At 37.1% G+C, this 11,424-nt stretch overlaps 1 protein-coding gene across 1 annotated transcript; it reads right to left on the reverse strand.

Moving 5' to 3' along the window:
- Positions 1–7,003: 7,003 nt before the first annotated feature.
- Positions 7,004–9,856, reverse strand: LOC127988361 (iroquois-class homeodomain protein irx-3-like). The gene is made up of 2 exons (XM_052591106.1): positions 9,552–9,856; positions 7,004–8,665 (listed from the first exon to the last, which is right to left on the reverse strand). The coding sequence occupies exons 1-2, from the start codon at positions 9,723–9,725 to the stop codon at positions 7,796–7,798; spliced, it is 1,044 nt and encodes a 347-aa protein (XP_052447066.1). The 5' UTR covers positions 9,726–9,856; the 3' UTR covers positions 7,004–7,795.
- Positions 9,857–11,424: the final 1,568 nt, after the last annotated feature.

The following is an 11,424-nucleotide window of genomic DNA, read 5'->3' on the forward strand; positions in this document are numbered from 1 at the left end:
TCATAATCAAATGTAAATATTAATAAATCAGTAGTTGATATTGTTGTAGGGGCCACAATAAAATAAATCAGTCAGTGCTTTTTAACTGTCAGATGCAAACAGAAATATCATACAGTCAATTAAACATGAGGTACAAATAACATCTGGTCCCACTGTGTCATGGGAGACCTTTGTATTTATTGATGCTAGCTTTATTTGATTAAACTATTTCCTAGAACTATGAATAAGGGTTTTCAAATTAATAAAGATTTGTTGTTGCTTTAAGAAGTGCATAATGGTATAGATAGACTTTATTTAAAGAAGTTCAAAGTAACACTTGCTCTCTTGTGAAAAATGTATTTGTGCAATCTGTGAGAAAAGAGGGAGAGAGAGAGAGAGAGAGAGAGAGAGCGAGAGAGAGAGAGAGAGAGAGAGAGAGAGAGAGAGAGAGAGAGAGAGAGAGAGAGAGAGAGAGAGAGAGAATAGGATCTCTTTGTATTCCCCCTCTCTTTTTTTCCAGCCTCTGTTTTGCTCCTCCACATTCCTTTGCTTTGTCCAGGGGAATCATTACTGTTTTGCTGAATATTTCATATACTTCAATACCTCTCCTCTCATTCACCTGACAAACACCCTCCCTCACCTGCCCCCGAGTTCAGGAAATAAATAAAACACATCCCGCTCTGGATACACCCTTAACTCGCCCCTCAGTCTGTTTTAGTACCACTGTCTCAGTCATAGTGGGATAGTGTTCACCGGAGTGAAGTGGATTACATTTGTTTTCTCAGATGACAATGTATCAACAGAGATATTTTAATTCATTAGAATATAGCATTAAGTCTGATACACTGGTTTACTTTACCCTCAGAAATGGTTTTTTCCCTTCCCAACCAAACCAAACCAAACCATTTTTGTCCTTACCTTCCTTCTTCTCTTCCAAACCTTCCATTTTCTTCCCATCCCATTCAAACCAAACCATTTTTGTCCTTACTTTCCTTTATTTTTCCTTTTCTCTTCCAAACCTTCCCTTATCTTCCCATCCTATCCTATCCCATCCCATCCCATCCTATCCAAACCAAACCAAACCAAACCAAGCCAAACCATTTTTGTCCTTACTTTCCTTTATTTTACCTTTTCTCTTCCAAACCTTCCCTTATCTTCCCATCCTATGCCATCCCATCCCATCCAATCCCATCCCATCCCATCCAAACCAAACCATTTTTGTCCTTACTTTCCTTTATTTTACCTTTTCTCTTCCAAACCTTCCCTTATCTTCCCATCCTATCCCATCCCATCCAATCCCATCCCATCCCATCCAAACCAAACCATTTTTGACCTTACTTTCCTTTATTTTACCTTTTCTCTTCCAAACCTTCCCTTTTCTTTCTATCCCATCCTATCATATCCTATCCTATTCAAAAGGAATAATTTTACATTTGTTCAAACATAATTTATTTGATAATTCAGAGTGTAAATACCTAATACAGAGATTCTAGTCAAAGGGAACTCTGGGCTTTCCAACCGAATGTCTTCATATTTAATTTACGTGCATAGATAAGGTGTTTCTACAGCTGTAGGTCTGGCTAAAGCATAACCTAAGGGTTGTGTGCTTCTCTCAAAGTCTGTAGGGATTTCTCTTCTCCTATCCTGATCTTCTGGCTGATGCTTTGTTTAGCTGTCCTTGGTTGCACATGAGTACTTTTGTGATTGAGGTAAATGTCAATACATATGAACAAACTTTGACTCAGAACACAAGGAAATGCTTAAGTCTTTTTGCTCAGCAGTGACTTTTCTCAGCTCTCTGTTGTAGGTATCATGTCTAACATTGCTTATATTTTCATATCAAGATTGAAACTGATTTTGATGGTGCTGGTGTGGTAAGGTATTTGTGAGTAAAATTCCTCAAGACGTTGTGAATGGGTTTGTAGAATGGGGAATATGGCTCGAAGAACAAAACCAGTCTTAACTACAATCACACCCACTCTCTTGTTCCAGATGAAAGTGTATTTACTCTCTGTTCTAACCTATTCTAACACTAGTGAAGTATGGAGTGCCACAAGGCTCTATCTTCGGCTTTGACCCGTCAGTCAAACTCTTACCTAGACTGACGTCCTGGGCCTAGGGAGGCAAACAGTTATTTTAAACAGTCTTTCAGATGTCTAAACCAAAGAAAACCTGTCTCTCCTCAGCTCTGCAGAAAAAAAGACTGATGTGCTCTCTTATCTGACATATGAGGAATTCGGTTGTTGGCACATTTCATTATACGTTTTTACAACTTTGCATTTAATTTTCGTCATGTTTATTATGCTTTATACATATATTGTAAACAATGCGATGCCATTAGATGCAGATGCAGGTGTGTGTGTTGTGTGTAGAATTAATTGTGTTAGTCAGAGCTGAGCTCACAAGCTCCCTGCGCTGCCGGTGTGGTGTTTCATTAGAGAGTGTGTGTGAGATGGCAAAGTGAAAGAACCAGGAATAATTTTCCAGCGGTCATCGCACCTTACCCTTGTCCCAGTGAGGGACACATGTGGTGGGTCACTGGGAGAGATATGGCCTTCTCGTCCTGGTGCTATTTAAACAGGCTGGTGAAAGGAATGACCATCAGCTTTTAGACTGAATTCATTTTACTGATGAATGTAATGATCATATTCCTCAAATAGGCCCATGAACTATATATTTGTGTCTCACAAACGCATATGAAATCAGATCTGTTAGTTCTTAAAACACAAGACCTGCCCAAGATTGAGAAATTTTGACATTTTTATAATTTAAGATGGGCATGGGACAATGGTAAAACAATAAAAATAACAAGTAAATCATTGTAAGCTTTTTAAGTAAACAATGTATAATGAAAGCATGGTGAAATACTTGACCCTCATATTAGAAAAAGAAATAAAACCTTGTTAGTTTTAATAAAGATCAACCCCTGAGAGTAAAAAGTTGAGGATACACCCATTTATGTCCGGTCAGTCATGGGAGTTGTTTGATAAATATTTGCAATGAAACCCATGGAAACTGCAGTGTCACTGTGAATAACTGACAGAAACATGATTTCAAGCCATTTAATCATTCTGGATGTGGATTTAACCATTTGACCTCACATCCCATGCGCTGTTTGCTTTCCTCTATTTTAAACGATCATCTGTTCATCTGTGTAAAATATGTTTATACCAAACCCCAGATCCCAACAGCTGTATATTTTCTTTCAATGTAACACATACCGCGTCCATCCTGAGCACAGGGTGAGCGGCTCTCTGGGGAATTCTTAGAGGTCGACATTTTAATACTGGTAATTACGTTCCAATCTTCCTGTGAATCCACCTGTAAAATTGTATTAGCTGTGCGATTTCCCATGGTCCTGTGGGGGAGCGGCCCAGTGCGGAAGTCCAATTCTGGATGTTTGATTATTTGATCAGTGAGTGATCTTCGTTCTCACACATTTCTCAAGGTCATGGGAGTTTCCACAAAGACTTGTGTTTGGATCTTACAGGGCTCTGGTGATGGTGATGAGGTGGTGGGGGTTGTTTTAGGTGGCTCTGGTGCATTAGGGTTCATGAATAGAGAGACACAATATTGGAGGTCTTGAGGATTGGAGAGAATAGGGTTTAATAAATGAAGAAAATCCTTTTAATTATTGTAGAAAACAAAAATGTTATAATTTATGGTAAAGTCAGCTATGTTTGAAGATTTACTTTGAGGATTGAAGATTTATGACTGTATTACTCATTCACTCACACATCCTTCGGCTGTGGTCAGCGGCCATCATGTTTAAACTAACAGCGCCATGTTAGATGACTGTCAGCACATTTTCTCAGATGAAGGTGAAGTTGTGTCTTATTAGTTCGCACAGCCGGTCTAAATTTTGGTCTACAGTGATGATATGGTATAGCAGTGAGAACATTCAGGGCAGTTGTTTTCAGGGTTATGCTACTGTACTGGTGTACTGTCATGGTCCTTTCAGCTGAGCCGAGGTACAAGATGAATGGAAACCTAATCTTTTCTTTTTACTTAAAATAGGTGACATCCTTTCACTTATAATTGGTCGAGGGCAAAGCTAAGACCTAGATTTTTACATTTTCGGAAAGAAATATGAGTTTTTTTTTTTTATTTTAGTTTTTTTACCCACTTGAGTTTTAAGGTCTATGGTCAGGATGTTGCATTCTGAATGGATGTTAGCAAGCTATGCATTTGCTAGCATGTGGTTAGCATGCTATGAGACTGCTAGCATGTTCTAAGTTGCATTAAGCGTGCTGTGTGCTCTGATAAAACATGTACATGGCAAATATGTCTTTTTGATGTAGCATTTTTTGGAGTGTTTACTCATCTGCTAAATTTTGTCATATTAGTGTCTTTACAATGTTGATGAATTAGAATACACGTAAAACTGCTATTTTTTTAAAGACATTTTTCAGTTGTTTGTGCACAACTGATGCTTTCCAGATGAAACATTCTGCAAGCATCTCGGAAATATACAGTACATGTGCTATCTGGGGGGTTGCTAGTGTGTTCGAAATAGCTATAAGCATCCTAAATGGTTGTTATATAGATATGTATACATAAATGCCTCATTAGCAATATGTATTTCGGTTTTTGTGGTAGCTATAGCAGCATTGTTAAAGAGTAATTCACTGGCGAAGTGGATTTACTTATTGTAGAGTTAACCAAGGTTACCATGAGCATTGTAATGTTCGAAGTGGATGTCGTAACAAATGTCAGTAGTCCGGGGAGATTTCAGAACGAGAAGTTCTTTCATTAATTCATACAACCTTAAACATAAGACAAAAGACAACAAGCACAAGGCTGAATAGGGGCGGAGCTACATAAGGCTTATGTATAAGCCATATTGAAATGGCCAGAACCAATCAAGAGCACTTGAAAGCAAGATGACTGTGTGTCCGCAAGCATAGTTCATAGGTATGGATATCTATATTTGCAATGGGCTTCAGAAGATGATTTTCATTTAGTTTTTAATCAATGTTAAAAAATTCTGCATGTGCTAAAAATAGCTCAAACTTCATATAAGTATCATTGATCATTAGAGAACCTTATAGCCAAATTGTTCTTAGTTTCTAATGAACGCAGTGATCTGATGATTCTCAACTGTGATGCTGTTCCATTTCTTTAGAAATTGAAATCTTGCCAGTTTTTACATCCACAGGCTTCGCAATCTTTTGGCCCATTGGAAAACTCATTGGTTTTAATTCTGAGTGATGACAGCATCTGAAATGTTGACTGTTCCGAGATGTTGGACGTGTTGATGTGAGTGGAGCAGTCAAACCAGGTGTCTATGTATAAGTATCTATGGTTAGCATGTTGTGCGGTTGCTAGCATGTCCCACGTCGTTGTTACTAGCATGGCATTGGGTTTTGAGTGGTTGTCAACATGCTTTGGTTACAAGCATGTTCTGAGTGATTATTAGCATGTAGTTGCTAGCATGTTTTGAGTGGTTATTAGCATAAAATGTAGTTGTTAGCATTTTCTGATTGCTATGTGTTTACTTCCACTTGCTAGGTAACGACTTTCAAGAAACTAAAACCTCAGTCTGTTCAGTCACAGATTTAGCCTCAACTGTAACACCTGACATCCTTTAAGGGCCCACATATCACCAGAATGTCATTATATCTTGAGCAAAAAACAAGCCCAGTGAGATATAAAAGTATACAATGTGTGTAGAGTGGAACGTAACCACTCTGGCCTCTCTCCATTTGCTTTAATACTTACTCAAGAAAACAATCTATCGCCATAATTGTTCAGTAGCTCCTGTGACAAGGCCTTGCGGGAACAGGGTGAGGAATTTTTAAACTGAATGGAGAGAGACCTCAGTCTGTCCTCCTTCTCCCCCAATCCAGATGAGGGTCCTTTGTGTGGCGTGAAAGCGTTTCCCTCAGAACGCAAGCATGAAATCAGTGCCGCCTCCTTCTCTGTGCCTTCTGTCCTCAAGATACACACAAACAAACACAAAAGGGTTAACCCTTAACATGTCTCATACGTTCAGATAGGTTTAAATACAGAAACTAAATTTGACCTGATCACCTTGTTTTTAGTTCAATCACAAATTCAGATCTACAGATGACAAGACAAGGAGAATGCCCAACCCTCAAGTTTTTATGATATTCTGGTCTCTAGATATGACTCTGTTAAGTTATGTTTTGATTTTTAATATATCATCATTTAGAAGAGTTATAGGACCATGATCCTAAACAAGCCATAGGTTTTGAGGTCTCGTTCATGTCTGTTTTGGGTTACCCTACATGCTACACTCTCAGAAAATAGATACAAATGTTGTTACTGGGGCAGTACCTTTTTAAAAGGCACACCTTTGTACCTAAAGAGTCCATATTGGTACCTTAAAGGTACAGTACACATCAGTACCTAAAGTGTACAAAAGTGCACCCAGTGACAATTCTGTACTTTTTTTACTGAGAGTGTAGGGGTACTCTTGACATATCAAACATCAATATGGTCCACATCTATGATCTAGTGTCCTGAAACACAGCAGAGGAAATAACAGAAAAGGTCAAAGTATTAAATGGGATGTTTTGGCTGCCTGCAGATGGCGCTCTTAAGCAGAGACGTTTATCTGTGTGACAGCAATGAAATCCTGAACCAGCAACATGACAGTCATGGCAAGTGCAGCTTTGAAAAAAAAAAAAAATAATAATAATAATTATATATATATATATATATATATATATATATATATATATATATATATATATATATATATATATATACATATATATACATATATATATATGTAGTTTTCTGTCTGTCAATCAATGTGACCCCACAGGAAAATATGATGTCCATCATTGAGATTTAGGCGTTGGACAACCATTATCTTTTTAAGATGTCATGTCACAAATTTCTTTTTTTTTTTTTTTTTTTTTTTATGGTTCAGGTTAATTTAAATGTGCTTATGAATATTGCAAGGAACTAATATTGTTTTAATTTCCATTTAATTCTCTTTTCCAGGTTTAATTAAAACATCCACTGAAAAAGAGTGAAAAGGAGAAAGCATAAATTCGTTATGACAATTGTGATTTCATTTTAATATTCAAAATAAATGTTTTTGTACAATAGTTCGATATTTCAAGTAGGTACATTTTCATCTCATTTACAAAACCATTTGAAATATTTATTTTGTTTTACCCCATTTAAAATATTCAGACAAAACATGACATATAAAATTCAAAGGGACAAACAATAACAATTATTTGGGAAAACAAAACAACAACAACAAAATGATCAATAGAGAATTAATAATGGTAAAATCGCTTCTTAAAGCATACATTCTGGTGTAATATTATTGCGAATCCTTAAAACGGATAAATGCTCAAATAAGACAAGGATGTGGATGCAACACTTACACAAATCATATTCCATGCGAACAAAGCCGTGAGAGTGTGTATGTGTTTTAAGACATAACTAGAGGACTTTTAAAGATTCCCATATAGGCACTATTTCCTCCATCAGTTATTATATCTCTCAGTGACTAATCCTGTCATTGTACAATCTATTTGTTTAGATTCATTATTAGTTTTTTTTGTTTTTAAAGGAGGAGACTGTTACTCATACAGATTAAAAAAAAAATGATTTATCAAATGATTCTAACAAATTAAACACAATGCATGTTTACAAGTCAGAAATATAAAATATAGTCTAATATAATCTCATATTATTCAAAGAGCTAATAGACAGCTTTAATCTATTATAAATTCAGAGCATTTCTCTGATTCATAGTAAGTGTTTAGCTCCCATGAGGAAGGTGAAAACTGTTTAAAAAGCATGAGGAGTCTCTGAATGTGTGATTGTTTCATAGGCTGTGAGTCCTGTGCTCGCCGTGCTTCATGTGTATGTGTGAGGCGCTCTGGGGTTTGAGTCCGAGGTAATGGCTGGTTAACGCCATCTGATGGGCTGAAAAAGCCATTTTGGTCCAGTTTTGAACATGGAGGGGATTCCTGGCTGTCTGAGCGTCACAGTTCCTCTGAATCCACGAGGACTTTTTGGGACTGTCCGGCGCCGTCGCGGTTTCAGCCAAAGACCAGATCTTTGGTTTCTGAGGCGGACTCGCATTATCTGAGGGCTCTTGTGCCGCGTGACTCTTTTTGATTTGGTCCTCCTCTCCCTCATCTGGGTTTGTGTCTCTTCTGTCTTTCATGATATCATGGATAAAACTCTTCTCAGCTCCTGCGTCATCATATTCCTCAGAATCAGAAACTTTAGACGCTGATTTTTCCTCGTCCTGATAATCACAATCCTGCTTGTCTTCGATGTTCTCCGTGTCTATGTTCTCCAGGTCTATTTCCTCGTCCTCGTCCCTCTTGTCTCCGTCCTCGTTGTCACTCGTGTACACATTTCCTTCCTCGTCGGTTCTCGTTTTGGGAACCCAAGTCATCTTATTCTCTTTTTTGAGTCTTCTGCGTGCGTTGGCGAACCAGGTGGACACCTGGGTGAGGCTCATCTTGGTGATGATGGCCAGCATGATCTTCTCTCCTTTGGTGGGGTAAGGGTTTTTGCGGTGTTCGCTGAGCCAGGCCTTCAGGGTGCTGGTGCTCTCGCGGGTGGCGTTCTTGGGTCGGGACGGATCCCCAAACTGATACTGGTGTCCGTACGGGTAGAAGGGTGTGTGAGGAAACCCTGCGTGCTGAATCCCTGGACTGTCTTTAAACTCGTACTGGGAGCCCTTAGACAGAAGGAAAGAGAGAGTGTATGAGCACATGTGCTTCTGAGAGAAATGCGAGCTTATTTACTGCTAAACTGGTTCAAATTCATTGGTGAGAGATATGCATAACATAAGGAAAGATAAAAAGAAAAATATACTTAAGAAAAAAAAATATTTTCTAGTGTTTTATTATATCTTACACTAAAGAAAAGAAAAAGAAATATACAGTTGTTACATTATTTTTTGTTTCCTTAAGGGGACCCTTTAAAACTGCTATTTTAACTTAATGTAGTAAAGTTTTTTGACTCAAATAAACCAGTCTTAATATTTTAAATTACAATTCCAAATTGCTTTTTAAGATTAAATCACACACACACACACATATCTTTATATATATATATATATATATATAAATATATTACATGATATAATTTTCATATTGAATAAAAATGTCTTTAATTACCTTTTATTAATTTGCATACATGAAAAATAAACGTCATGAATTTGTGGACCTTGACAAACGTTCTCTTAGATCTAAAAATACTTTTGGTTCTCAATCTAGGCTATACATTTTCTTTAGTTTTATTAAGTACAAACTATTTTTCAGTAGTAAGAATAAATCTGCCATAAGGTAGCAACATTTTCTAATTTAAAAACATCCTAATTTTCTTTTAAAATAAATGTTTCTCTCTCTCTCTCAAATCGAAAAAGTTATATTCGGTACTTAAATAAAGTTAGATTTTTAATTTTAAGTAATGCAGTTAACAGGTCATTAGATATGAATGAAATGCGAAAAATGCTTTTTTTTTTCTTTTTTTTTTTTTTTTTTTTTTAGTTTCAAAGATGCTCGTAAACACAAATGATTATTCTATTCTTCAACTCCAGCAGTTATCCTCCGCGGACTCACCAGCTGGTTGAGGATGGAGAGGTCGCTGGAGTAGGGCAGGAAGGCGCTGGAGAACGGAGCTCCGTACACGCAGGAGAGCACGCTGGAGAGAGAGCCCGGTGCACCGAGCGCCGCGTGCCGCTCCGTGGAGGACAGCGGTCTGATGTACTTATAGCCGAGCTGCGGGAGAGACATGCTGCTGCCAAAGGTCCGAGCGACGGAAAACAATCACAGATCTCGCCTTTGACACGGGACTGAGTGGAAACTCACGGAGAGTCTCGGTGAGAGTTAAAGCCGCTCTCCGGTCCGAGGTGCACTGAGGTCACATTCAGATTGAGTGGGATTGTTCACAACACTCGTGTGATTGACATTTCTACAGTCTCACAGGCCCCTCCCACCTCTGAAAACTCTCTCTCTCTCTCTCTCTCTCTCTCTCTCTCTCGCTCTCTCTCTCTCTCTCTCTCTCTCTCTCTCTCTCTCACACACACACACACACACACACGCACATTTTAATATCAGTCGTCTTTCGATCATTTTCAGACTTTAGTTCCTATTATCGTTTAATCATATCGAACTTTATTTTCGAGCTACTGAAAAGCTTATTATAACAATCCTGTTCCAAAACAGAAACAAGACTGCGTATGAGACGAAATTAAAGAAATAAACTTCTATGCGTAACACATGAATTACCAAATCACCATAAAAATAGCAATTAAACTTTTAAAACAATTTGACTAAATTATGGTGACAACAAAATAATAATAATAATAATAAACAAGGGCTTTCCTTATTCATTATAATAAAAATAAATATTTCTGCGAACCGCAAAGGATTAAACAAGATTTTTGTTAACATTAAGACTAAATCAGCGAAACAAGAGACTCAATATTGAAATTCCAGGAACAGATTAAATAAATCCCGAAGAGACATACTGATACTTTATTGTCCTCAGAAAACAGTATGTATTGCTGAGATTACATCTCCATCGGTTTATTATGAACACAACATCAATCTTAACTCACAGAATATAATTCGCTTCATAAAATAAGATTTTTAAGCAGATTATAATATCACTATTCATCGACTTGTGCTTAAATCAACACAGAATAAAACACAAGTCGGTGAAATAACTGCGTTTACTATTGTGTTGATTTTAAAACCAGGAGAAATTAAACTAAAATAAAATAAAATACTGTATCAATAAAAATCAAATAATTCGCGTTTATAGTCAGTTTGAAAAAAGAAAAAGAAAAAACATTATATTCTAATAATATAATATATAATCTATTTACAAATTTATAACAAAAAGTAGCCTAAAATCAGTTTTATGCACAAACAGCCATCTATCGCCTAAATAGGCTACTGCACTTCTGTAAGATCAGGAGAAAATATAGACAGTGGTTACAATAAATACATAAATCAACAAACAACAGCGATAGTAATATAATAAAGATCTATATTTATATTGCATTATGTTGGATCAATAATGATCTTAAAAAATAATTGTATTATCACGAGACTGGCTTTACCAAAGCTTTTAAAACAATATATATTATCCAGTCCAGGAGAGCTATTTAAACTTCTTCTTTTCCCCAAAATCAAGGAGCTAAATGATTAGTAATATTGGTTTTCGAGATCTGTAGATTTGACCGCTGCTTGGGTCATTTCTCTGAAAGCGCAATGCAATCAGAGCACGGTATCAAGACGCTTGCACGCTGGAGAGAGTTCGTCGGGTGGTAACGAAAAAGAAATAGTGCTTGCAAATTATCAGAAGATCCTAGCCTCCCATCGTTTTGCACCTGCTTTATTTTAGCAGGCAAATGGCCGCAGTCTTGAGGAATCAATAGCCTACTGCCAGTTATTCTTAAGTAAAAGATGCATTGCCCTGAAGAGA

This window comes from Carassius gibelio, chromosome A5, assembly GCF_023724105.1.
Source record: "Carassius gibelio isolate Cgi1373 ecotype wild population from Czech Republic chromosome A5, carGib1.2-hapl.c, whole genome shotgun sequence".
Classification (NCBI taxonomy): Eukaryota; Metazoa; Chordata; class Actinopteri; order Cypriniformes; family Cyprinidae; genus Carassius; species Carassius gibelio.

Coding starts and splice junctions, on each gene's coding strand:
- LOC127988361 (XM_052591106.1), bottom strand. CDS start 9,725: ATGTCTCTCCCGCAGCTCGGCTATAAGTACATCAGACCGCTGTCCTCC. Junction 8,666..9,551: donor TCTCCATCCTCAACCAGCTG/GTGAGTCCGCGG, acceptor CTTCTGTCTAAG/GGCTCCCAGTACGAGTTTAA.